A 27,762-nucleotide genomic window follows, 5' to 3' on the forward strand; every position below is an offset into this window, starting at 1 on the left:
TTTTCTGACAGATACTCAGGACGTTACATTCGCTTCTCAGCTGGAAACTATATGCGAGCCTGCCAGATATGGCAAAACTGTGAGTGTTTGGGGAGGGGAAGGCTATAAAGCTGTTAAATTGCCTACGGTTCTGATACAGCGCAGAACATCTGGTCTGGAGAGCTTGAGGAAACGCCATTAAAAAAAAAAAAAGTCCGGCAGAAAAGAAAAAAATCTTTGTGCTACGGAACAGGCCAGGTTTTGTACGCTTCTGTCAGATGCATAAAAAGGAGGGGAAGAAAGGGGGGGATACTTGGCAAAGCTGCAGGATGATTGGTCAGTCACGTACAGAGCCAGACGCTCTAGCAAGCAGGGTTTGTTAAGACATCTGGTCGAGTTCCACCAGCCGCTTCCACGACGGAGGGGAGAGGCGGAGGGATAAAAATGAAGCAGCTACCCCAGCATTCCAAAACGTACACATCAGGGCTCTGATAGCAAGAAAAATAAACAGTGAGAAGGAAACCCTGTCTAGACTTCGCTGCTGCTGAGGCTGCTGCAGACACAGGGTTGGTATTTACTTGGAGAAAGCCTGCCAGGGCCGCTCTTGCAGGCGAGGAGGTGGGGGAAGGCAAAAAATAGCCGTAATAATATTGGTGCGCGCGTGTAAAATAATACAGGAAGCGGCACACTGACCGTAAATGAGAACGACAGATTCCTCAATGGCGTGCTGGTAGCTGAACTGGGAGTCCAGGAGGGCACGGGTGACAAAGGAACCATAGTAGGTGGACTGGTACCAGCCGACGTGAAGATGGTCAATGTTGACGTGGCGGAGGCTCCTCATCATCTCCATCTGATACTGAACTGGAGGGGGAGAGAGAGAAAGAACCAAGCACTTTAAAGGAGAGGCTCAGATTTACATTACCCAACGTTTCTGAGCAATGCGCCGAATAAAGGCGACTTGCTACTGGTGGTAGAATGGGCAGGAACTCGAACCAGGAGCATCTTGAGGCTGCACAATTGAGAAGCAAGGAAGAGAGTCGTTCTATTCATTCCTGGAGTTTTTAAGACAAACATGTCTCTTTTTTTCGAAATTGGCTTGGGCAGGTCTGCTGCCTTGACATGAGAGATCTAGCAAAAGAAGTGGGGGGGGGGTTGCTCTCAATATTGAGGGATGAACTGTGGCAGAGGACAGGTTTTGCTCTCAGGAGATCTCAGCTTCTGTCCCTGTCTATCATCTCCGGTCATTGCCCTAGCCTGTTAAAAGGTTCAAGAAGAAAGTGGAGGGACAGGCCTTTGCTAAGAGCCTTGTGAGCTGCTGTCTGTCAGGGCGATGATGGGTGAGTGGTATGAAGCAGGCATTTCACCTGGTGCAGCAGCGATGGGAAGCAGGCCCACTCCCTAGGCTCTGCTGAAGGACCAAACCCTGAAGGTCCAAACCCCTCATCAGGCTCCTTCAACTGCCACCTAGCAGAAACCGTTTCATCTGGCAGCAGCACAGGGAGGCTTGCTCGACTGTGACACAAGCACTCTTTAGACCAGGATGGCTTCCATTTAAGGAGGTCATTACCAAAAACCCTGCCAGACTGTTCTGCTTTCCTCTTTCCCTCTCATCCTTTTTTTCTTTTGCGCCACATCTCTTAGATTATAAGCCCGAAGGCAGGGAATGTCTCGCCTCACTTGTTATTTATGTCACATTAAGCTGCTCTGTGAACCTTTTCCATCCAAAAAGCAGGTTAAAAATGCTTTAAATCGGAGCTGGAGAACCTGTGGCGCCTCCCGACATCGTTGGACTACAGCTCCCACAGTCCCTGACTACTGGGCTCGCCGGCTGAAGCTGATGGGAGTTTTAGCCCAACAGCATTAGAAAACCAAAGATTCTCCATCTCTGCTTTAAACAAGTTCCTATTGTGAGAGAGGGCCAATCAAACGGCCTTCCCCATCTGTTAAAAATGACAGCTTCCCTCAAGTATGCATTCCCGAACATGTCAGAAATATAGGATATTGCCTTTTCCTACATGGCTGCTGCTGTTTTTAACCACTGCAATTTTTGGCAGCTTTTTAGTCCCTCTCGCTGCTTTAGTTTTCTCCCAGCTCTATGCTTAGTTCCTGCCAGCATCCTAGACAGTCCACTGCTGCCTCCTGATCTGACCTAGTTATTATATATGCTCCCAGGTCAGGCCTGTGTTTTCACCACAGCAACATCCTGACTTTAGACCTGCTTGTGTAGCTTGGTGTCCTTGCCTGTTATATCTGCCCGCCCAACCCAACTCTCTTTCAAGTCCAGCAGCTTCCCCTCTCTGCTTCTATTCTCATTCCAGCCCTTGTGCTCCATCCAATTCTAGTCCAAACCCTGGTCAGGATTCCCATTTCAATTCCGCCGTAAGCTCTGTTTCCTACTGCCCAGAGATAAGTCTTTCCCTCCCCTCAAAGAAACCCTATAAAGCCAATTTTGTTTTATTCACGGTGGATACTTGTTTAAAATGTACCTGTAAAGTATATATGCAGGGTGCCTACGTTTGTGCTAATCAAATCTAACCCGGGTACAGTGGTACTTTGGTTCTTGAACTTAATCCGATCCGGAGGTCCGTTCGACTCCCGAAACGTCCGTGAACCAAGGCGCGGCTTCCAACTGGCTGCAGGAGCTTCCTGCACTCAAGCGGCAGCTGCATCGGACGTTCGGCTTCAGAAAAAACATTCGAAAACCATAACAATTACTTCCAGGTTTTTGGTGTTCGGGAGCTGGTTTGTTCATCAACTAAGCCGTTTGAGAACCAAAGTTCCACTGTAGAAGCATAGGAATGGGCGGGCAGTCACATCAACAGAAAACCAACGTTCTCATGGCCAGGTGGGTGGAACTTGTGGAAGACGCTGGGAAAGCAGTGACACTACTGGCCGTGTGTTGAAAGTGCAGGACAGGGGACAGAGGGCCCTCGTGCAAATTAGTACTGGACACAGAAATCTTTATTAAAGTATAGAGTCAGAGCAAGTGGGGGGGGGGGGACTACCACATTGGGTGTGCTGGCTGGGTCTGATGAGAATTGGGAGTACAGTGGTACCTCGGTTTAAGTACACAATTGGTTCCGGAAGTCTGTACTTAACCTGAAGCGTACTTAACCCGAAGTATGAGTGTAATTGGTTCTGGAAGTCTGTACTTAACCTGAAGCAAACTTTCCTATTGAAAGTAATGGAAAGTGGATTAATCCGTTCCAGACGGGTCCGCAGAGTACTCAACCTGAAGCGTACTTAACCCGAGGTATGAGTGTAATTGGTTCCGGAAGTCTGTACTTAACCTGAAGCGTACTTAACCTGAAGCGAACTTTCCCACTGAAAGTAATGGAAAGTGGATTAATCCGTTCCAGACGGGTCCGCGGTGTACTTAAACTGAAAGTACTCAAACTGAAGCGTACTTAAACCGAGGTATGACTGTACGGGCATACAATCTGAGACCGTTTACATGCTTAGAAACATTTGGTGGTGCTTTTCTCACTGGTAGATTCCCAAGCTGACCCTTAGCTGTGTTTACAACAGAAAATAAATAATGAAATCAAATAATGAAAATAAATAAGGAAACCAAGCCCTCTACAACAGGGATGGGTGGGTGGTAGGTCTGTGGTAGACATCTGGTTGAGCTGTAGTATATCAGCAAGGGGCTTCTTCCAACACCCCACTAAGGATGGCAATGAGACGACCTTTTCCACCTCGGTTAGCCTGCCGGCATGAAGAAAACCAACCAGGTGCATACTTTTGAAAGAAAGGACAGTGAGTTCAGATCGGATCAGAATCGGGTGTGTGTGTGTTAGGGTTAGGGTAGATCCACACAATACGTTTAAAGTACATGATCTCCACCCACCCCCCCAAAATTCCGATGAACTGTAGCTTTGTGAGAGGTAAAGTTATGTGCTTTAAAATTAAATGTCCATTGAATATGCTGTTGGTGTGACCTATGTCTTTTGCACCTGACTCTGGTTGGAAGATCATGGGATTCCGCGCCGGGGGGGGGGGGATCACACTTCAAAATAGCTCCCACAAGCCTGAAGTCTACACAAACCTGTTCTACAAAACTTAGGAGGCCTAACCGCTACAAGGAACTTGGAAAGAAGAAATCAAGTTTTAAGTGCAACAACATGTCTGTGAAGAAATGGTGCTAATTTCATTGCTTCAGGGGGGTGACAATAAAATCAGTTCTCTCAGTGGCCAAGTCTTCCCTCAAACTGGAATTTACTTTGCAGTTCAAATAATTAAGTTAACAACAGAAACTAAAACGTGTGGTAAAGGCCTTCAGCTTCTTCCTCACACAAGCAGGATCCAGTTGGAGAATGGAGACAATTAATATGCTTTCATATAATATTCACACATACACACACACATTTCCAAAAGGCTAAATTACATTTTAAAACTATTTACAGAGGAAAATGAAGGCAGAGTATGTGCGCGCTAGATCAGTACCATTTTTCCCCCTTTGTTAAATATGTAAAATATTAACCTATGTTAAATGTAGACCTGTAATTGAGAAAATGTTTTAAAAATTGAAAATATGCAACAAGCGGAAAACAGAGCTTACTCATCCTTGATTCTGCTTTCATTTCAAATTTACTTTTTTAAGTAAAGGCACTTAGAAAAGAATGGCGGGGGACTGTGTGTTTTCAATTGTTAGCCCTTTAATTCCGAAACTAGCGTGCAAATATTTCCCACTGTTTCCAAATGTTGGTTGGGATGAAACATTAAATTTAGTAAACAAGTCTTGCCAGCTCCCAGGCTTGCAGATTCCCCCTTCCTTTTTCTTTGTTGTTGCCTCAGAGAAGAGTTTGGACAGTTCTGGTTAATCAGAACCATAGCCTGAGCCCAGATAAACTGTGGTTCATCATAACTAGTGTTAAACTAACTTAATGCCAGTTTATAAAACTGCTCGTTTCCACTTACTATGGCTAATATTCACCACAACTGGAGCTCAAGGTAAAGGTAAAGGGACCCCTGACCATTAGGTCCAGTCGGGACCGACTCTGGGGTTGCAGCGCTCATCTCGCATTATTGGCCAAGGGAGCCGGCGTACAGCTTCCAAGTCATGTGGCCAGCATGACTAAGCCACATCTGGTGAACCAGAGCTGTTTACCTTCCCTCTGGAGTGGTACCTATTTATCTACTTGCACTTGATGTGCTTTCGAACTGCTAGGTTGGCAGGAGCTGGAACCAAGCAACGGGAGCTCACCCCGTTGCGGGGATTTGAACCGCCGACCTTCTGATTGGCAAGCCCCAGGCTCTGTGGTTTAACCCACAGCGCCACCCCCATCCCACCAACTTGAGCTCAAACAACATGCTAAACTGTGGTTTACCTAAAATGGGGAAACGTGCATGCCGGGGGGGGGGGAACTAAGCTCATTCTCAATTTTCTAAACAATGGCTTAAAATTTACCTGGATTAAGAATAAAGTTCTCAATCAGGGCCGACTCTAGGTAGACCCCCAGTGGTGCAGGGCGCCACGGCGCCGGCCCGCCAGGAGGGCGACACGAGCTGCGCCCGCCCACTGGCCGGCCGGTCCGCCGATTAGACGCGCAGCTGCGCCTGTGGCAGCTGCGCCGGGAAACGGGGTGGGGGGGCGCCGGAGGGATCCGTTGCTCCACGGCGCCAGGGGCGCTTAAGACGGCCCTGTTCTCAATCAGTGTATAAGATCATAGCCAGGCTAGGTTTAAATAGTCACATATAACACTGGAAGATGGGAAGGAGAAATCACATGAGAAGATGTACACACTCAACCTACTAGCTTCCATCCAGCCCCTAAATTCTAGTCCCAGTTATGTTCAGACTACTCCAGAGAACTAAAATGCACAGATGTAGCTTCTCTACAGATGCATTCAGTCCCAAGTAGATTCCTAGAAACATGTTTCAGTAAAAATGAATAGGATTTACTTCCAAATAAATGCATTTAGGATTAGGATGGGTGTATTCAGAAGGTTAATCAGAAAGTAATGAATCAGGGCCATATGGGATCAAGAGTCGAAGGAAAGGCCTTATAAGAGGCTTCAAGATAACTGGAAGTCTGACGGATCAGGTACAATTGATTTCAGTGTGTGTTTCATTTGCCTCCTTTTAGGTGAAAGATGCGGGAATATCCTATTTCTAGACTTTGCTAGTAATAATCCGTCTGTCTAGACCTGTGTGTGGCACCAGACTTGTACACAGTCACCTATGGGAGGGAGTGTGTCTAAGCAAGCAAACCAGCAAGTTTTACAGAGCTGGTTTCCTTGGCTTTTTATTTTAGGCCATCAGCGTATGTGACGTCAGAGGGGGAGAACGGATGCATCCTATGGCCTCTGGAATGCTGTCCCAAGGAGTCAAAGAACTGCAGCCCTCAACTCTCTGTAAAAAGGGTAAGTTTTAAAAGTTTCTTGAATGCCAGGACGGAAGACGCCATGCAAATGTTAACTAGAAGAGGGTGCCACGACTTTGGTGCTTATTATTCTTTGCTTTGAGCTTTTCTGAAAACGAAGGTGGTCATAAAGCAATGAGGAAACAAATATCAAGCCAGGCCCGTAATATATTTTGTAATATAAAAGGGTGAATGTGTCAACAGTATGGGTAAACCTACGTATTATACAGTTGTCAGTGAGCTGAGATTGGTTGCAGCCTCCCGAGTGTACATTTGGTGATAAAAGATGAATTTGCTGTTGTTAATCTGCGATTACCCGTATGGCAATTTTCTCAAAAGAATATCTCTTCTGTGTCATAAATTAAGTAATGTGCTAAACTGCAATCCAACTCAAGTTAAGTACTTGGAGGCCTATTGATATCAATGGGACAGTGTAAAACACATACTGTACCGTAGTTAACTCTCCAACTGAAAATGGAGGTTGCCCCACTTTGGCTAGACATTTCATCATGCCCTTAAAAGAACTTTTTAAAGTAGTTAATTACACAGAACCCCCAACGAGGAAGCAAACAGAGGTAGAGGAACTGAGCAAGATTTTATTCAAATGAAAAATATTTCCTTTATTTTAGTTTTAAAAGAAAGCTAGGATTGGCTTGCCAATTCGGTTCCCAGCTCCAGGGGGGATGTAGATTTATTTCCAGATTACAGACTATCACCTTTTTACCAAAAACAAGCAAACAAACCGGGGGGGGGGGATTCGGTATCATGGCAAGGCATGCAAAATTTCCACAAGGTTGGGAATAACCATGCTAAGATCTATTAAGACGGTTACTTTCATTTCTGTTACTCTCTTACGAGAAATAAAAATCCAAAATGTGTAAAAGACCGCTTATTCTTTTTAAGGACGGGGAGTTAAATAGTATACTGTCCTAAGAGTATACAGAAATTGTCTGCCAGATTCTAAGCTGTAGTTCAATAGTGGTTAAGGAATGGCAACTGAGTACCTGAAGTGCTGATTGCACATATTCCACTGGATAGATTCCAAAAGCCATCAAGACTTCTATCCAGCAAAAACATACAATTTCAATGCATGTCCACCCATGGCAAGATTTATCTGCCTTGATCTAATTCGCCAAATATTGACAAAATTGCATGCTTAAGCCTTTGTTTCTGCTTTTCTATAAAAAAACCAAACAGATAAAATTAGTAAATCAGTGCTTTAGTAAAACACACTGAACAGTTAAAAATAAGATGACCAGCGCAGATGTCAACACAAAAGTTGCAAGGGTGCGAAATAGCAATATTTTATCTTTTTCCTGTTCAAGCATAGGTGTTCAGAGCAAAATTAAAGAGAGCCGGTGCATGTCCAGACATAGCAGTCACCTGGACCATGAGATCAAAGGCAATGCCACACCAAGTTGTAGTGTAGACTCAGGTACATTCCATGGTCCAAAGAGACAGGCTGGAATTTTGACTCCAAATGCCAGGTTTTATAATAGCTGGCAAAGAGATCGCCACACCATCTCTAACAAGCTAAATGTCAACCTGCAATTCTATTTGGTCCTCGTTGAAGCCTCATAAAAGAGACAAAGAAGAAAAAGAAAATTTCTCGGTATCTCTAGCAGAGGTGAATCTATAGTGTAAAACACACCACTAATTCAAATTCTATCAAATTATACATCTACTGACCAATATGAAAAAGATTGATTTGCATGAAACACATGCATGGGATTACAGACTCAACTAGCTAACTACAGTGATCTAAGAATGGATAACTTAAGGAGGCTATCAACAGTACAGGTTGATAGCTTGAGGCCTCATTCAGTAACAGATCTACAAGAACACCATGCCTTCTCTCAAGGTAAAAACCAGATCATCACTGTTACACAATATCATGCATTACCCACACAAAAATCATTACAGTGTAATGTACATAGCCTGCAGCACTGGACCTTGGGAGAACTGGGTTCAAATGGCTGTTCAATCATGAGGCTCTCCTTAGTCGTGTTTAAGGGTTACTGTGAAAATAGCAGGGGATAAACCTTATTCAAAATATGTTGCCCTCCTTGGAGGAGGGTGGGATTTAAAGGTTTTTTGGGGGGACCATTCCAACATGCTATGTCAGCTTAAGATGAGAAATACACAAGACTTGTGTCCATGCTGGCCTTGTGATGTCTCTCCCTGCCTCTCTACTTGCTAGACAGAAAGCAATCCAAGAAGTTTCTGCTAACCATAGTTTACTGTATAGACAAACCAGGAAACTGTGGTTATGTGGTTAACAAGTCAACTTTGCATCATGGCTTAAGATCCTGGCTTGTTTTTTTAAAAAGAAACATAACCATAGTTTATGGTTAAACCTAAACTGGGAAACTATGGTTCCTAAAAACTTCCAGGGTTAATTGCTGATTGCCAAACACAGGAAAGAAGGTGACCTTGCTCATCCGTTAAATGTAGAAACTGACACTAATAAGTCACATATGTGACTTCAGCTGACTAAGGAGATAAACCTAGGATTAAGTGTCTCAATAATGAATTGAAAGGCTTAGCTTGATCTATGGGATAACTCATTTCTGTGTCTGCATATAGGCAGTCTCAGAGATGATTTGTCAGAAAGCATCTAGAATTTATAAATGTGCCATTACAATAGCAGGAAATGCAGACACTTAAAATTCTGTGTAAAGTAATGGCTGTTCACAGAAAAAGATTGAACTGCACTAGTCTAATACAAATATAGCTTTTGTTCAAATGCTATTTTATTCAACAGATGGTGAAGCATGACAGGAAGGAAACTCGTTGTTCATGCTTAGGAGATGGCTCACCACCAAAATGGTGTCATCTTTACCAATACAGCAATTGGGAAGAACGAAGTACAAAGTCACATTTTAGAAGTACAAAGTCACAAGAATAGTGAAAGCTGCCTTATACTTAGTCAGGTCACTAGTCCATCAAGCCTAGTGTTGTCTAGCCTGACTGGTAGCATTCTGCAGTGTCTCCAAAGAGGTTCTTTCCTGGAGATGGCAGGGATTAACTTGGATCTGTGCCATAGTTCTGTGGGTCAGCATCTGCTTTGCATGCAGGAAGCCCCTGGCTTAACCTCTGGAATCTTCAGTTAGGACTAGGAACATCCCACCTTGGAGAGCTGCTGCCAGTCAGTGTAGACAATACTGAGCTAGATGGACCAATGGTCTGAGTCAGTATAATGCAGAATCCTGTGTATTCAAAGCACATATTCTACCACTGAGCTAAAGCCCTTTCCCAAATGTGCTTCACAGATTTCCAGGTCATGCTTGCACAGGGTCATGCTTGCCTGCCAACTAAATAAGGATCTGGTCCACAGCGCTGAAAGGGCTCCCCATCCTTGGTATAAAACAAAGCAAGCAAGTCTGTTAGAAAACTGGCATTACAGTTCAAGATATTGATTAAGGTTTTTTCCCCTACTTTCCAGAACCCCCCAGCCCCATGGCAAGCCAGACCTGAGCCCTTTTGAGCTGTAAAAACAGGTGGGGGGGGGAGGGAAAATGATTTCCGTTCTGGAAGTCTCAAAAAATACTGCAAGGGAGGTTTCAAGCGGCTGGGAAACTGCTGAAAAAGAAAGGGATCACGTTTAATTCGACCATGACAGTACACAAAGAGAGAGAGAAATTTTACAGGATCTATATTTGCAAAGCAGGGTTTAAACTGTGCAGCTTTTGCAACATCACAAGGAGGAGATTGGAGACATCTAAGTAAAGACTTCAAAAAAAAGAGCAACTGGTATTCATAATATTATCACTGCTCAAGAGCAAAAGAAGTTTTATAACTTAACATCTAATTTTATTTTCAGTGTTCTTTACGAGCAGCACCTAATTTTAGCACAGTAGGGAGTTTTTGCTTTTAGCAGGGTACAACCAAATTCCTCGCACTGCCATGCCTGTGAACAGCATTTTCTATGGGTTTAAGAAACAACAGCCATTACCCCTCACACACACATGTACACACAATTTAACACTAGGATGCTACCTAAAGAAAAACGAACATCTGGCAAAATATGTCATAAGCTCGGGGTTCCCAGCTGCTACTATGTTTAATTTCAATGCTCTACAGCTGTAAGATTTGTTCACAATTCTGAAGAACAAGAACAAAAAGACGACCCCAGATTTAAAGTGCCCTCCCATCATTGAAACAGGCAACCATTTTCCCCTTCAGATGAAATCATCTTAGGTTTTTGTTTTTTAGACATTCAAACTAAAAGAGGAGGAAGGTGCTTTGTGTAACATCGACGAGCAATTTAACCAATGTTTCTTAATATGCTCTTCTGAATATAGTTAAGAGCCACATTTTTAAATTTAGATTGTTAGGTCCAAGGCACCAACTTTCATAAACTAAACGAAGGGAACCCGAAAACAAACCACCCACCACCTAATGTTCTGAACTTGACAGCATTGCCAAGCCAATACAAAATAAGCCAAGCTATTCCTCAAGGGAGTTTTATAAGGTCTTTTGAGAGAATGCTTAAGTATTAACAATGCATTGCTGAATTTTTAATATTCCTTGCCATAAACTGAAGAAAGCGGTTACAAGCAACAAACTGCTGTGAATCTTGCAACTGAAAAAAAGGCCCTGTAGCTTTTATATCTTAATTTGGAGTCCCCCAAAATAGGGGGCGTCGTATACATGGGGGCATCCAATACACAGAAAAATTCGGTATATATTGTAAAAAGCAAGCAAATATTTGCAGAGGAAGATTTGCAGAGAAAGACTTGCATTTTCAAACAGCTGTGAAAGATCACTTCTCTGATGGAGCGGAAATCAATAGGAAGTTCAAAAACATATATAGGATATAAAATATTCCATCTTCTCACATGCTCAGCCACTTGGACAGTATTGAGTACGGGGGCGGGAGGAGAGTAGCCTTGTAAGAATACAGGCTAATTGGAAAATTAGTAAATTAGCCTATTGAAAGCCAAAAATAAATGTTAGTGGAGTTGTTGCAGCTGTGAGTTTATCGTTTCACGACTGTTGAAATCAGTGTTTATAACCAATTGTGTAATCACTAAATGTGAGATATTTATCCCAGTTGTTATCTGCACTGCAAGGCTGGGGGGCCTTTGGTCTTCCAGATGTTGTTGGACTATAACTCCCATCAACCTCAGCCAGCCCAGCCAACCATTGGGGATGATGGGAGCGGTGGCTAGAGAGGTCACAGGATCCCTAGCCCTGCTGTTCTGGAGTTGAATTGTGCTATAGTATTAAACTGTATTTATACATTATTATTTTTTAAGAACTGCGTAGAGATGAAATTGTTTCAAGCGGTTGTGTGTTTTCATTGTAGTGCAAATTGCGTCAGGATGCCTCATGGGAAGCGATTCATAAATGAAGTAAAACTCAGAAGCAAGCCCCACTGAGTTCAAGGGGCCTTACTCCCAGGTAAATGTGCATAGGGTTACAGGCTTAACCTAGGAACTGCTACACTTTGCTGTGGGGCCTGCCCCTAATTTTCCTGCGAGCAGTTCTTATTTCAGAAAGCGTGTATGCGTTTTAAAAAGGTCTGCACTGTTACTCAACATGACTGATACACCCGTCCATTAAACACCGCAGGTCCAATGAGCCGAGTGGTACAGCCTTCCTTAGCTTTGAAATGCCGATCTGGCAATGCAGCTCCTCTACCCACCTCCTCTGCCCACTTAGCATCTGTATTTGTATCTCTTTGGCAGCGACAACTGCTAACAGCGGCACACCGGGAAGCATCAGTTTTACCGCCAATGCAAAATAGCAGATGGAAGCAGAGGGAGCTCCCATGCACACACATTGGCACCAGGTATTATCATGCCACCTTGCAAACATGCTCCCAGGGGGACTGTGATTAAATTCATTTACAATGAAAATGCAGAATACAAACAAAACGTACTCAAAATAAAGGGCAACAAGTTGGCAAAAGGAACAGGACTGAGACTGTATCTAAAAAAAAACACACTAGTATGGGAGGGGTGGTCTTCTCCGAGTGCTGCAAGACAAAGTCTCCAGGCAAACCTTTCTGGGGACAGTCTTCTGCAAGTTGGGGGGCCACCAAAGAGAAGGCCCTCTCTTTGGAATACAAGCTCAGCATCTTAATGCTTGAGTAGGTGCATATTGAGACAAGTGGTCCTTCGAGTAATCTGTTCTAAAATGTTAAGTACAAAGCTTTACCACTAGGTTTCTGTTCCTAAATGGCTCTGTCAAGTCTCCCTTGCTCCTTAGGATCGCATGCTGCCTCCACACAAACACACACCACGTTTGACCTGGCCGACTGATGTGCATGATTCCAACCAACCTTTTGAAACAGCAGATTCAAAGGGGCTGAGCAGTGTGAACACTGCTCAGCTCAGCCGTAACTATATACATGTGTGGGTGGAAAAGTCACAAGCCCACCACCCCACTGCGTGCTGGGAAGCATGCAAACAGTCCCACAGTGATCTGTGATGCTACAGTTTACTTGACAATGCACATGTGACTCATTCCACCTAAAGGCACAAATGAAATTATAAAGCATTATATGTGCACCCTTGCACAAATGCCCACTCATGCTACATTGGATCTCATTCTCCCTTTTGAAATTCTTCACCCCCACCCACCCCACCCCCCGTGATAATTTGTTTTAAGTGTTTTTAATATCGAATTGTAAACTGTTGTAACCCACCTTGGGACATGCTGGTGAATGGTGGGTGATAAGTTTAATAATAAAAATAATTAATTATATATAACCTTTGTTTTGGCTTTCCTCCCAGATAATTATCGGATTAGTCGTTTAGCAAAAGTGCTGGGAGTCCCCAGTTAGCAATCCCTAGGACTGCCTGGGTAAGTGGAATGTTGGTAGTTTAGAAACGCCATGAATATCGGTAACCAAGAGGAAAGGTGCATGGGGGCTAAATTCCTTTTGGCAAGACATGAAGAACACTGTACAAGTGCCGTTTCTTGGTTTGTATTGTTCCTAGAGGGGCGATGGGTATATTGGCTTTACAAGACCCATTTCAAAGATTTGCTTTGCTTTTTAACGTTACCGATTCATTCTGCTTCTTTAGCACTACACCAAGAAAGACATAAATTCTACATTGCAAGAAACTACCCTCACTGGTTCCCTAATCCACTTGCTAGTAATCCAACCAAACTGTAAACCTGTTTCGTTGGATCCGGTCTCGTTCCAAAATGCCCTGTAGTTTGCAAATCTCTTAAAACCTCAATTGGGGTCTTTTAAAAATATTTTTCTCTCTCGCATATATAGGGAACATATTTCGGTTTTGTAAAATTATCTGTGTTTTCCCTCAAGTCAAATTAAGGGCTACCAGCCTGTTTTTCTTAGCAGCACATTTCTTCTCAAGAGATTACAATACAAGCTACCATTTTTCAAGGCTCTGGCACAGTGGCGCTCTCAGTAATAAATTACACATTGTTAGCCATTCAGCTGCTTTTATTTCTTTTGTTCCTTGTTAACTTGGATCAATGCCATCTGGTTCTCCTGATTTATTACTAGTTACCTTCGTTTCCACCTGTAGGTCTCCTGTATCAACCACACAGCTGAGCTTCTGCGCACATTCCTACAAAAGCCGCACGCTAACCACCTGGGGATAGAATCCAAATTGTGGGGCCATCACCTCAAACTCAGGCCTCATTCCCACAGACATGAACACCCTCAAACAACAATTCCTTCTAACCCACCCTAAAATAAAAAGATTTACTAGATCCTAATGCTGACGAACATTCCTAAATTATTGCTGCAGGCTGCCCCCAAACTACTGAAACATTAGCATGAAGAACCCTATATCCCCACAAGGGGAGGGGAGATATTTCAATTATTCATGTCAAGGAATCGTTATGGGTGAAGCAGGAATGCTAATTGACATTAGCAAGTGTGCAGAAAGAGTTATTCTAAGTTAATAAATTCCTAGACAGGAGCATAAAAATGCAGTCATTAAAATCTATGCATATTGAATTATTTGGGACTAAAGAAAAGTTCATCTCTAGTCCAGTACAAAGTGCATACACCCCCCCTTTTAAAAGATTTCTCTTTTTAGTTGAAAGCCTTCTATGAGGAGAGAACAGTGTTTTGAATTTTCTGCTCTTGAGCTCATCTGCCTTCTCAAAACAGGAGCAGGGTAAAGTTTGACCTTCAAAATTATAATTCCAAACTTTCTGAGCTACCAACAAGTGTTCTGAACTTCGTGGTGTGTGTGTGTGTGTGTGTGTGTGTGTGTGTGAGTGTGCGTGTGAGTGTGAGTGTGTGTGTGAGAGAGAGAGAGAGAGAGAGAGAGCACTTCTTTAAATGCACAAAACTTAACAATAGCTGCTACCCCGAGAAAATCGAGGTTTGCAATAAAAAGCAACATATGGTATCTTGCAGAGCTTTCTGCACCTTGATTTCCTAGCAAGGCAACAACTGGTGAAGGCTCAAACCAGAACGAGCATGGCAGGGCTTCAGGTATCCCGTTTTGCTCCTTGTGTGCTTTCCAAGGCAGCCACTATACATCTTCCTCCGCTGCTCATTACTTATCCCAATTCAACGCCCATTCCCTGAGTGCCCAAAAGTTTAGAATTACTTCCGAATTTTGGAGGCATAATACATTGGAGGTAAATATAATCATATTTCATTTTACATCAGGCATGTGGCTGGGATCCAAAGGAGGCTTATGTCTGAGGAAGCCGTGGGGAGTTGGACAAGCTGTCTATGGTTATTTGTGAGGAGTAAAATAATGTTCTAGAAGGTGCCTGAGTTTTCAGAAGAAACTTTTTGTGAGGTAGGGGGTGTAGGAGAATAGCAGGGGTCTCCCAAGTGCAAGACCACATACAGTGGTACCTCGGTTTTCAAACGTAATCTGTTCCGGAAGACCACTCGAGTTCTGAAACGTTTCAAAACCGAAAACTCAATAGCCGACAGGTAGGGCTCAGGATCTTGCACTTGGGGGAAGCTGTGTGGCGTGTTCGACTTCCGAGGTGTGTTCGAAAACCTAAGCATTTACTTCCGGGTTTATGGCGTTCGAAAACCGAAATGTTTGTCAACGGAGATGTTTGAAAACCAAGGTACCACTATATGTCTGTTTGAGAACAGCCCTAAAAATCATCATCATTTCCTACAGCAAGGCAGAAGCAATGGATCATGCCATGTAAACAGTGTTCCAGAAGCAGTGGGAATGTGCTTACGGACTCAGGTGAAAAGAAGCCTTGCCAATGTTCCTAGAGGTTTATTTCTCACAACACCCAACATGAGGACCAGAGACTGAGCATCCAACAAGGCATTCCATGGGAAATGAGGTGGGAGAGGGGTTGCAAAATGCCTCCTCTCCGTTCCCCAACTCATTTGCAAACTTACCGATTTTCAGGAGGAGGTGGGGGACTGAAAACTGTGGAAGGGTATTGGGAAGGGGTATCTACACATTAAGGGACGTGGGTGGCGCTGTGGGTTAAACCACAAAGCCTAGGGCTTGCCGATCAGAAGGTCGGTGGTTTGAATCCTCATGACGGGGGTGAGCTCCCGTTGCTCGGTCCCAGCTCCTGCCAACCTAGTTCGAAAGCACGTCAAAAGTGCAAGTAGATAAATAGGTACCGCTACAGCGGGAAGGTAAACGCCGTTTCCGTGTGCTGCTCTGGTTCGCCATAAGCGGCTTTGTCATGGTGGCCACATGACCTGGAAGCTGTACACCGGCTCCCTTGGCCAATAACGCGAGATGAGCGCCGCAACCCCAGAGTCAGTCACGACTGGACCTAATGGTCAGGGGTCCCTTTACCTTTACCAATCTACACATTTGCCTTAGAAGAAAGAGCGGGAATGTTCCAGCTAGGCATGCCTAAGCTGCATCGCTTCTCTCTACACACATGTGAACGGTGTTAGAAACTCCTATATATAAGGCTAGGCACCAAATGGCTCCTTAAATCAGGGTCACAGACACCAAAACGGAATGCCTAGCTGCCATTTTGGGGCCAGACAGCTCCAAAGTGTGGAACAGAGCGGGTGGGTGGGTGGGTGCATAGAATGATAGGAAAAAGGAAGATCCAGGATAATATACAGGGGGAAACCAATCTTACCTTAAACTGGGGCACAACTGTGCAAGCCCTCCTTTCCCACTGAGATTCAGTGCCCTTGCTTTAAGAAACTCATGAGATTCAGTGCCCTTGCTTTGAGAAACTCGGCTTAAGAACTTGATGCATTCTGGAGGTCCATTCTTAACCTGAAACTGTTCTTAACCTGAGATACCACTTTAGCTACCGCCACACAGCCGCCACCTGATTTCTGTTCTCATCCTGAAGCAAAGTTCTAAACCAGAGGTACTATTTCTGGGTTAGCGGCGTCTGTAACCTGAAGTGTCTGTAACCTGAAGCGTCTGTAAGCCGAGGCACCACTGTACAGTATTTGAAACAAAAACCATTTCCGGTAGCACCTAAGTTTGCCATTGGTATGAGCTTTCATGTGCATGCACACTTCTTCAGATACAAACAGTATTTGTTTGTTTTTACAAAACGAAACCCAGGATTAATACAGCAAAACCAATGATAAATAACCCTCTTAAATAGTCAGGCAAAGAGGTTCAGACAAATTCATGGAGGATAATGGTATCAGTGGTGGTCCAACATGTGGCCCTTGGGGCCTTTTGTAGCGGCCTTTGGCAACTGCAATTTATGCCCCCTCATCTTTCATGCTGCTTTCCCAAAGTTGGGTAAGCAAGGCGTTGGGCTTTGGGAAGGTGGCGGGAGGGCTTTAGGACCCTGCCAGGGTTTCATAGAAAGCCCGGAGCCTCACTTAGCTGGCTTTGGGAAGGCAGTGTGTGGGCTGGGGGCCCCCATCAAATTCTGGCCTCCCTGCTGCCCTGCAAGACAAGAAAGTGTGCAGCTTCCAGGTTCCAGTTGAAGTGCTCTTGCGGCTCTCTTGGTATGAAACATTGGGCCACCCTGAGTTAGGCTATCAATGACTAAGTTCTGCCACCACTGTTGTAGGTTGAATGGCTCTGAATACATGCTACTGAGAATCTCAGGTGCAGAGAGCGCTCTTGCTCGCAAGGTTTCTCATTGGCAACTGGATAACCAATGTAAGAACAGGATGGTGGACTAGATGGGCCACTGGCGTAATCCAGCAAATTCTTCTAATGTTCTAAGTTAAGAAGCGTTTCCTGATTTCTTAAGTGCATCATTGTCTTCTAAGCTAAATAGGTTATCAATGCTGCTACACTTCTCTCTTTGGGCAGAATTTGAGCTTATCTGATGTGCTTCCACCAGCACATAACCCCAGCCACCACTGGCTGCAATTTGCAGTAATAATGTCTCAATTTTCTATTTTTACGAGTATATCCCATCACACAGTCCAAAAGGTCCTCATTATCCCTTTACCCAAGTTTCCTTTCAACACAGTACTTTTACCGTGTTTCCCCTTTTTTAAGACACCGTCTTATAACTTTTTTTCCTCAAAAAACCACATGGTGTCTTATTTTCAGGGGATGCCTTATTTTTATTATGTTTTTATGGTACCTATGTTCCGGGCAGCGGGGCGGCAGGCCTCCTCGGCATGGCCAGGAAGAGGCCAGGCCGCTAGCTCGGTGCTCCGCCCAGTGATGCCTTTGTCTTGGTTTTTTAAATCTTTCTCCCATCCCCCCCCTGCCAACCACTCCAAGGTTCCTGCTGCTTTATTTGGGGGGGGGTGTTTCACGAAATAAACGCATGAGGATGAGCAGGGCTGAGGGATCCCGCCCGGCCTTAGACAGGCCACCCGCGCGCCTTCCACCCACCTGCCTCCGGGGAATGCAGGGCCCGGGCAAGGCAGCACCGAGAGCCCCCACGGCCGCCGGGAGACGTGACGCGGGCGCCACCCGCACAGCCATCACCCTCGTCACCACGTCCCTTTCATGCCTCTTGCTCAAAGCGAGGCGCGGCATTCACTGCGCTTGGAAGGAGCCGCGTGCCCATGGCTCATGCAGCAAGGGCCCTCCCGACTCCTTCCCAGGCGCCCTTTCTCCTCCTCCTTGCCGGTTCTGGGCGGTGGGGTGGCAGGCAGGCAGAGGCCAGGCCGCTGGCTCAGCGCTCCGCAAGGCGCTGCTAGGCGCTCCGAGCTCTCGGCGCGTCAGAGCGCTCCGCTCTGCAGCCGCCGGTTCCGGGCGCTGGGGAGGCAGGCCTCCTCGCCGGGCGCTCCGGCGGCGCAGAAGGGGCCAGCAGCGCTCCCGCCGCCGCCTGTTGCCCCGGTCGCGCGAAAGGGGCCAGCAGCGCTCCCGCCACCGCTCTGCCTTGGGCCATGCAGCCCATGACGCTCCGGCGGCGCGGAAGGGGCCAGCAGCGCTCCCGCCGCCTGTTGCCCCGGTGGCGCGGAAGGGGCCAGCAGCGCTCCCGCCACCGCTCTGCCTTGGGCCATGCAGCCCACGACGCGCCAGCAGCGCTCCCGCCGCCGCCTGTTGTCCCGGTCGCGCGAAAGGGGCCAGCAGCGCTCCCGCCGCCGCCTGTTGCCCCGGTGGCGCGAAAGGGGCCAGCAGCGCTCCCGCCACCGCTCTGCCTTGGGCCATGCAGCCCACGACGCGCCAGCAGCGCTCCCGCCGCCGCCTGTTGTCCCGGCGGCGCGGAAGGGGCCAGCAGCGCTCCCGCTGCCGCCCGTCACTCCAGCCATGCAGAAGCGTCCGCGGGCCTTCCGCCGCTGCTCAGCCTTGGGCCATGCAGCCCCCAGGGGCGAGCAGCGGCAACAGCAACAGCAGCAACAGGACAGCGCTGCTGCTGGGTCCCGCTGCCTCAAGGCGAGCGGCGCTGCTGCGTGGAGATATGGCTTATTTTCGGGGGGTGTTTAATATTGCACAAATGCTTTAAAAGCCTGCTATGGCTTACTTTCTGACTACGTATTAAAAAAGGGGAAACACGGTATTTAAGTAGCAAACTACAGTCTCCCCCTTTTGCAACTCCTACATGCGATTTCAAACACACAGATCACCAGGATCATCCCCCTAGATAGGCATTTAATATGCTTGTGGAAATCAAAAACAGCTAATTCTCTATTCAGAATGGTATTTGGAGGCATTAAATTTAATAAAATGACCCCAATAAAAGTTAATCAGAAGTGCTTAAATGTATCGGCAATAAAACAAATTTTATGGCTAGCCGAGTCAGTTATCTTCTGTGACAAATTAACTGAGCACTCAAAATGAGATGCATCAGTACCATTTTAATAATGAAAAATGAATGCAAATCAAACACAGCCCAAAAAGGACCTGGGTGCCACTTTCGAAATGGAAATCCTCGCATAAGAGGATTTGTCCATTAGCGTGAAAATAAGGGTCAACAAATTCTGGCTGGCCTTGACGGACAACTGAAAATAGATAATTACCAAGACCTTGTCCCTACTGCAAGCATAGGGGCCTTCTTCTCGACCTCACACATCTAAAATGGGCTGTGGGGTCAGGAACAACCCCCTGCCTTCCCTCCCCCCCCCTGTGCTTTGAGGGAGGTGGGAATTTGCCTCCAAAGTTGCAGCACATTTCCAAGGGCCTCAAAAGCCCAGCACAATTGCATAATGGATTGCTCTACTTTTTATGATTTTTTTAAATCATAGCTTGTACACTGCACTGTTATACATCAGTGGTTGCCAACATGGTGTCCTGCAGATTTTGCTGGGCTCCAGCTTCCATCAGCCCCCACCACAATGGCCAATGGTCAGAGATAATGGGAGTTGTAGTCCAACACCACTTTGGAGGACATGTGCTCTACATCACATTATTGAAAACTAGGAACACACTCACAGAACTTTTATGAGTAACTGCTATAAGCAAAACAGATGTAAGCAATGAGGTTTGGGGAGGACAATGTATGTACTTTTGTATTCCTTGGTTATCTCCCTGAAAAGGGGCAGGACCTTTTAGCCATCTAAGGATCAGTTCACCTTTTGGCTTGCAGTTCTTCCTTCCTGACCCAATGCCTGAACTACTTATTCCAGGGTTAAGGCTCCATTAATGAAAGGTGAGCTTTGTATCTCCTTTAAGAAATCCTTCCTTTAAGAAGCAGTTGCATTTAAAACACATCTTGCATCCTTATTCAGAAAGAAAGTGGATGAGGAGATAATGAGAGTAGGGCAGGGCAGCCTCACACTGAAAGTGTGTGCAAAATTAGAGCCGCTTGAATATGCAACCTGATATGGCTTGGCGGCCTGATCTGCATCATTGCTTATTAAGAAACAAGGAGAACATTCTCCTGGGACGATGCAGCAAGGGCCAAATGGAACGATTAACACCAATTATCAGTCTTGTCAAGTCTGCAGGATCTAGAGGGAAAGTTCCGTTCATTTCCCTCCTCTCCAACTCCTACAGTTTAGCAAGCTGAAGGTCAACACCGGATTTTGGCAGGCTCCGTCTATTATTTGCAGATTCTCTCTTCCGCTCATCTCCTCCTATAAGGATAAACCCAAAGGGAAAGGCTGGCATGTATACTGAAGGCAACACATTTTTTTAAAGACTTGGGGATTTTAGAGAGGTAGTTGATATTCAGATTGAACTGTTCCAATATCTTAACTGCAAGTGCCCCCCCCCACATTCCGTCACCCCCACTGAAGAGAGCAGAGCCATTATCAGGAACACAGGTCAACAAAAATGGAATGGCCAAACACATATGATGGACAAATCTTTTTCACAGAATTAGGAAATTACTTTCCCCCCCCCCCCTGCATTTTTTAAAAACATTGTAAAACCAGCCACATTTTGTCTCATGTCAAAAAAATCAACATAAATAATTTCTAAATAGAATTTCTTAACAGAATGCTCTAAGGGCATCACAATCCTGTACCAAGAGAAATCTGCACATCCGTACTTATTTTGCATAATCTCTTTTCCCCCTGCTAGTCATGTGGAAGTGCAAGGAGGACTGCACCCAACAGCTTTGCCTCCAATATCCATGTATCTCCAGCTTCTCATGTTCTGCCCAATGCGCAGCTATTGGGAGCAGCATGGAACTAGGAAGTGCTGCCTTGTTTCACTTACCATGTGTTGGGGAAAGACCATAGCTAAGTGGTAAGGAATCTGCTTTGTATGCAGAGGGTCCCAGATTCAATCCCTGGTACCTCCAGCTAAGGCTGGGAGAGATCCCAGTCTGAAATGTTGGACAGCTGCTGCCAGTCAGTGTTAATAATACCGAGCTAGATTGACCTATCATCTTTTCAATGAAAGGCAATTCCCTACGTTCCTATGCGTGACTATAGGCCTAGAGGGGTGTTCTAATGAGTAATCCTATGAGGTCCTATCGTATTAAATACCCCTTTGGACACACACACACACACACACACACACACACACAATCATGTAGCTTCTGGGATTCTTCTGGGCCTGTAAGACAGAGCTATTCCACCTTTCCTTCAATTTGAATTAGCCTGATCCTCTATTCCCCTTTTCATTCCCTTTTCTATGAATAAATCCTTCTGGAACCCCACATTTAAATTCTTCCCTGGTCTCCTTGCTGGCCCTAGTGGGATCAACTTGGCCAGTTACCCCTGGTGATCATTTGATGTTTACTGATTGGGGGTTCCCCCCCCCCCAAAAAAAAGACCCCTGAATTTTTGAATTTTATTGACATTGATGCTGCATTTATGTTGTATTTTTGCTGTTTTAAAGTCGCATTTTAATCAATGTTTTATATTTGCTGTTAGCAGCCCTGAGCCCGGTTTTTAAACTGGGAAGGGCAGGGTATAAATAAAAATTTATTATTAAAAAATTATTATTCTGATTAGATGCCACCCATTCCCTAGAATTGGCTTCTGTGCAATAAAAGTCATTCTAAATCAAAGCAGCAATGGGTCCAGAAGACAAACAGCTTGGGCTTGCAAGAAGCGGACCCTCGACCTAGCAAAGGGATGTGTGCCACACACAAGCAGCCTTTACTGAGAGTGGAGCTTTGGCCTAGAAATGCCACACCTTTCCAACCTCAACTCCACAGCCAAAGGCGCTGCAAAAGTTTTCATGTGCTAACAAGTTTCCCCTTTGTTCTGGGGTCAGCGCCCGTGTCTGAACTTGCACCTCCTCAGAATGTACACTGGGCTTAGCGTGACACCTTCCCTTTCACAAGCCTCAGTTGAGTTATATCAACCTGAGGTCTAAATCACAAAAGGAATTGTAGCCGTTTAACACAGACAAGTCTTGAAATAATATTGTGATCAAAGTAGAAGGCAGCCTAATAAAACCCAGGTGGCTCGGGCTTATCATACATGGTACTCATTACTCCAATTGCTCTGTTTAATAGATTGCCTGGTGTCAGCAGAAGGAGGTTTCTGGTATTAATTCCTCCAGTTATAATCCTACATGTGTTTTCTGGAGCTCTCTGATAAATCAGCTTTGTCCAGGAAAAACTTAAGGGGGGGGAATCTATTTTAGAAGTTCAGACCTTTTGCCACTGCTGGCAAAACCACAGAAACCACTGTGAATTTGCTTTATTCACTATTAACACAAGGCTAAACAAGGTTCTTGGGAGGTTCCAGATGACTCAAATCTGCCAGAGTTCTGTGTGGGTTGATGTGTTTTTCTCCCCCACCCCACCAACCCACATAAAAATGCTAACTTTGTTGCAGGAAATGTTCCATAAATTCCAGATAAAGGTGGCCTGTTATTTTCAAATCTGTCATTTCATTGGGTTTGCCATTTAAGCTGGGCTCGAAATTAGCAGGGCGCCAGGCACATTTTGCACCTAAAGATTCTCCGTTTGCAAGCACCTCCAAAAATCTGGGTGCCATTCTTTGCATCTGGCTGACACTCAAGGATAACTGAAATGTATGTGCTTTGAAACCCCAAAGTGTATGTTAAAGATAGACAATATGTTAAGAAGTTTAACAATAAAGAGTAGTGTTTTGAAAACTGAACCATGGTACCAATATTTTTCTTGTAAACAACCAAATTAAACATGTATTATCAATTTCTGCTAAAAATGAGATATTAACAATGTGTCACTTATGTGAATTGCATATTAATTCATGCTTATCAAAATAAAATAATAATAAGTGTTGCCAACTACACCCCCCCCCCCCCGCCCCCCAAGTGGGGACTACACATTCTGCTTTGGTGCCCACAACCCATGTCCCAGAAGCCATTTGGCTCCTAGCTTTTCTATCCCAGTTTATAACACTGCATTTGAGAAATAAACACTGAAAGACCTTGCCTGTTGTTGCTGCCTGTTAGAAACGGCACACACGGTTCATCTAAATGACAAAAAAAGTTACCTGGACAGCTTGCAGACACAAAAAGTGTTTCAACATTACAAAAATCCCTAGTTTTGATGAAAATTTCATTTAATTAGATTTCACTTTTAATTTGTATACTGCCTTTTATATATTACTACAGTCATACCTTGGAAGCCGAACGGAATCTGCTCCAGAAGTCCATAAAAGTGCCAAAGGCATTCGGCCTCCAAGGTATGACTCTATACACAATGCCATTTACACCAACAAAATATACAACAAAGAACACACACCTTATAATGAACTGATCCCACACAGAAAGTCATAATAAAACATAACTTTAAAATGGAACAACTTACATCAAATAAAGTAGCATTCAATAATCTATTAGAATATAATAGTATACAATAAAATTAACTCAAAATATCAGCAAAAAAATAACACCAGCCCATATTAAGCCATGTGGATTGGCATGAGATCAGCATGTCTAAAGCCCAGTAGCACACATAGTCCAGGTTCTGGGCTCTATAATTTGCAGTGATGAAAGCGAGGAGCTTTGGAGGAAAGTAGCATTGCGATCCTGTTACTGCTGACTGTGCAAGCTCCTTACGATCAGAGCATATCGAAATGGCCCCTTGATGCTTCTTCCAACGAGGGAAAAAGTTCTGCAGCAAGCAGAAACCTAGGGAGGGTCAGCTAAAATGCCTTAATCATTTATTTCTGTTCTGCGCAAGCAAACCTGGATGCAGTATTTCTGGTGAGAGGCTACTGGGATCCAAGGCTTTGGGGGCACTACCATAACTGCCAACACCCCCTCCTGTAAGCTATTCCACTGAAGGTGGTTTTTTCCTGCCCATGCAGAACTTACCTTCTTCACCATCTTAGCAGAGCTTCCTAATTCCCCAAACACTGCTGCTTTGAAACAACAAAAGAGGGGGGGGCTCTTTATAAGTGTGAACGGCTCCACACACAGTGCTGGCAATATATATGCAGTAAGATAAAGTGCAGAGACAAAGTGAAAAGCCAAAGAAAAGACTGCCAAGCAGTGCCAGGTTGACCGATTCAATTTATCCCTTCTGGGATTTTGTGCTGTTGTGTTTTAACCGCCCACCCCACCCCACCCAGCCACGCAACGCGCTACTCCTAAGGATGAACCATTTTCAAAGCCTCCTAAATAACAAGACTTCCATTTTCAAGGCTGTTTCTTGTTACAACTGTTTGGGGTTTTTTTATATAAAAAAATCTTTTATATACCTTTTATATATAAAGGTGCTCTTTAAACTGGCTCCAAGCGTTTCAGGAGTGGCACCCAGTGTCCAAACAGATTACTTACACCAGATTCCTTACTTGGCTCCCAACAATTGTTCCGTTCTATTTCAGCATCTCTCACTTCACCACCTACTGGAAACAATATTGCACGACACTGTGTGTCCGGAAACACTTTAATATTATAGAAAAAAAATCCTTCAGTAGCACCTTAAAGACCAACTAAGTTTTTATTTTGGTATGAGCTTTTGTGTGCATGCATCTGAAGAAGTGTGCATGCACACGAAAGCTCATACCAAAATAAAAACTTAGTTGGTCTTTAAGGTGCTACTGAAGGAATTTTTTTCTATTTTGCTTCGACTCAGACCAACACGGCTACCTACCTGTAACTTTAATATTAGTTTTCATGCATGATACTCAATCAGTAGTGTAGGGTTCTTTTTAAAATAAAATAAAAAATCCAGCTCCTTAAGATAAAGAACTCCAGGCTATTCTGGTTACTGTAATAAGATATGCAATTTCACCTACAGTTTGTGCTAAATTCAGAAATAAGGCATAAAAAAAGATTACAGACCTTATTTCCATATTTGAGTTAAGACAATGTTGGCAAGGTAAACAACACACTGATCTGATGCTAAACTTCCGTACAGTATAGCTTCCTAGTGCGGCTAAGACACCCAGCTGCCTTGAATGAGAAACTACTGTACTTCTGCCAGGCATATCGCTGGCCAGACCCACAAGACACTTGCTAACATACAGATGATTTGACTCTACAAAATTGGCAATAAATCAGTTTAGAGAAGACATGCCTTTAGGTGGCTATTTTTATTGTGTTCTTATTGCTGTGCTTTAACCCTAAAAATCGGTCCTTCCTAATTTATAACATTGACTTGGTCCAAGGCACTTTCTACACAATAGCCCCTAATTCCAGACACTATTATGCCCATTTTTCTGATAGGGAACTTGTGCTGAATATCTCATTCTCCACAAACGATGAAGTGTTTAGGGTAGTTTTAACACTCTTCACAGCACAGCGAACTAAACTGGTCACACTGAGCCTAACATTCCGGGAGAGAAGCCTTTTGAGAGCAACAGGCATCTTTTCAAGCTACACATAAGCATCTCAGAGGCAACACACTGCCCTCTCCCGTATCAACGCAATTTTCTTTACAATCAGTTTATTCACAGACGGGCTTTTTATTTTGTTTTAAGAAAACAGGACAGCTGTTCTAAGAATTGCAAAGCATTCACAAATTCACCAAAGTGCTTGTTTTAGACATCCCAGGCACGTTTACACAACTGCGTTCCATACTTTGACACCTTCTGCTGTAAAATAATAATAATCGCGGTGTCAGGAACAGCTGGCACCAGAGTCAGGAGACCCAGACCCTTTGTGGTGAGTTTGGGTTCCACAACGTAATAGTCTCAGCTTGAACGGCCATAAACACTAACAAATGTTAAATCCATCCTACAACTAAACGCTGAGGACTTTGGATGAAAGTCGCAAACAGCACTGGGTTTCCTTTTTCTTTCTCGTAGGGATGCAAGCGTCTGTACGCGGCAGGCTTTTGAAAACGACAAAAACCTTACTAAAATCTCAAACTTCTCTATAGACTCTGAAGTTTTACTATCAATTCCCAAAACCAGAGTGGGTGGGCGGGATTGAATATATCACTTTTGATACTTCTGTCAAAATACTATTTTCAAGCTGCACATCAAAGATTGGGTCATGTTCCAAGTACTATTGCAGTTTAAGGAATTAAACTAAACATTCCTTTAATATAACTCCGAAACAGATTTTTCAATTCTTTCACTTTTTAATGTGACCCAGGGGCTTTCTTTTTCTTAACCCACCTACTAAAGTGCACCTACTAAAGAGAAGGTGAAGTTACCCTAAACAGCAAAGCCTTGCAGGATAGGAAACTGAAAAGGAAGTGTCCTGAATTCAGTTTTGGAAACTAAGGATTGAACTTGTGCTTCCGGGGCTAAATATCCTATACTCAAGGATTCCTATGTGCAACTCAAGAGCCTCCACTTTCTCAGCCGGTAGAGTATGAGACTCTTAACCTCAGGGTCATGGGTTCAAGTCCCATATTGGGCAAAAGATTCCTGCATTGCAGGGGGGTGGATTCGATGATCCTTGTGGTCCCCTTCCAGTCCTATGATTCTATGTGCAGGTTTTTACATGGCATCAGAGGCATGTGATGAGGCTCTCCTAACTTTGGGGTGTAGTATCACTGGTGGTATGGTCAACACGTAGTACAGTATTTTTTATTTGAGTACAAGAGATGTAGCAACTAAAGCTTCAAAACTGTGATGTTGTCAAACAAGCCTTCATCATTAACCTTTTATTTCTATTACGGTATCTCTAAACTTCACTCCCTAGGATGCACAGTAGTCAAAAATGGGAAAAGGTGTCAATTGCCATTTCCCCTTGACTTAGCCAAAGCAAATTATACCCTATGGTATTTACAAAGGTTTACAGCACAATCCTGTTTACTCCTAAATGTCCTATGAAGCTTAAAGGTAAAGGGACCCCTGACCGTTAGGTCCAGTCGCGGACGACTCTGGGGTTGCGGCGCTCATCTCCCTTTACTGACCGAGGGAGCCAGCGTACAGCTTCCGGGTCATGTGGCCAGCATGACTAAGCCGCTTCTGGCGAACCAGAGCAGTGCACAAAAACGCCGTTTACCTTCCTGCCAGGGTGGTACCTATTTATCTACTTGCACTGGTGTGCTTTTGAACTGCTAGGTTGGCAGGAGCTGGGACAGAGCAATGGGAGCTCACCCCGCCGCAGGGATTCAAAACGCTGACCTTCTGATCAGAACCACAGAGCCACCCGCGTCCCTCCTATGAAGCTTACTTGCAGGCAATTGGGGTTAGTACTACAGCCCTAGAAGTTGGAAAGTATGGTAAATGTATAGAAACAAAGGATGGTGGTGACACACACTACCGGGGGGGGGGGGGGAATGGGAATTCCCTGTCTTTAGCTAACAAAAGCCAGCCTGCATTAGGTAGTTGTAACCAGAAATTT

At 44.6% G+C, this 27,762-nt stretch overlaps 1 protein-coding gene across 1 annotated transcript in view; it reads right to left on the bottom strand.

Moving 5' to 3' along the window:
• EIF3H (eukaryotic translation initiation factor 3 subunit H) overlaps positions 1 to 27,762 on the bottom strand; it is a 69,635-nt gene that overhangs the window by 15,009 nt on the left and 26,864 nt on the right. The window contains exon 3 of the mRNA XM_035125028.3: positions 673 to 840. Coding sequence (XP_034980919.1) covers positions 673 to 840 — 168 coding nt within the window. The remainder of the gene's footprint in view (positions 1 to 672; positions 841 to 27,762) is intronic.

Source organism: Zootoca vivipara, chromosome 8 (genome assembly GCF_965207765.1).
Source record: "Zootoca vivipara chromosome 8, rZooViv2.hap1.1, whole genome shotgun sequence".
Taxonomy (NCBI): Eukaryota; Metazoa; Chordata; class Lepidosauria; order Squamata; family Lacertidae; genus Zootoca; species Zootoca vivipara.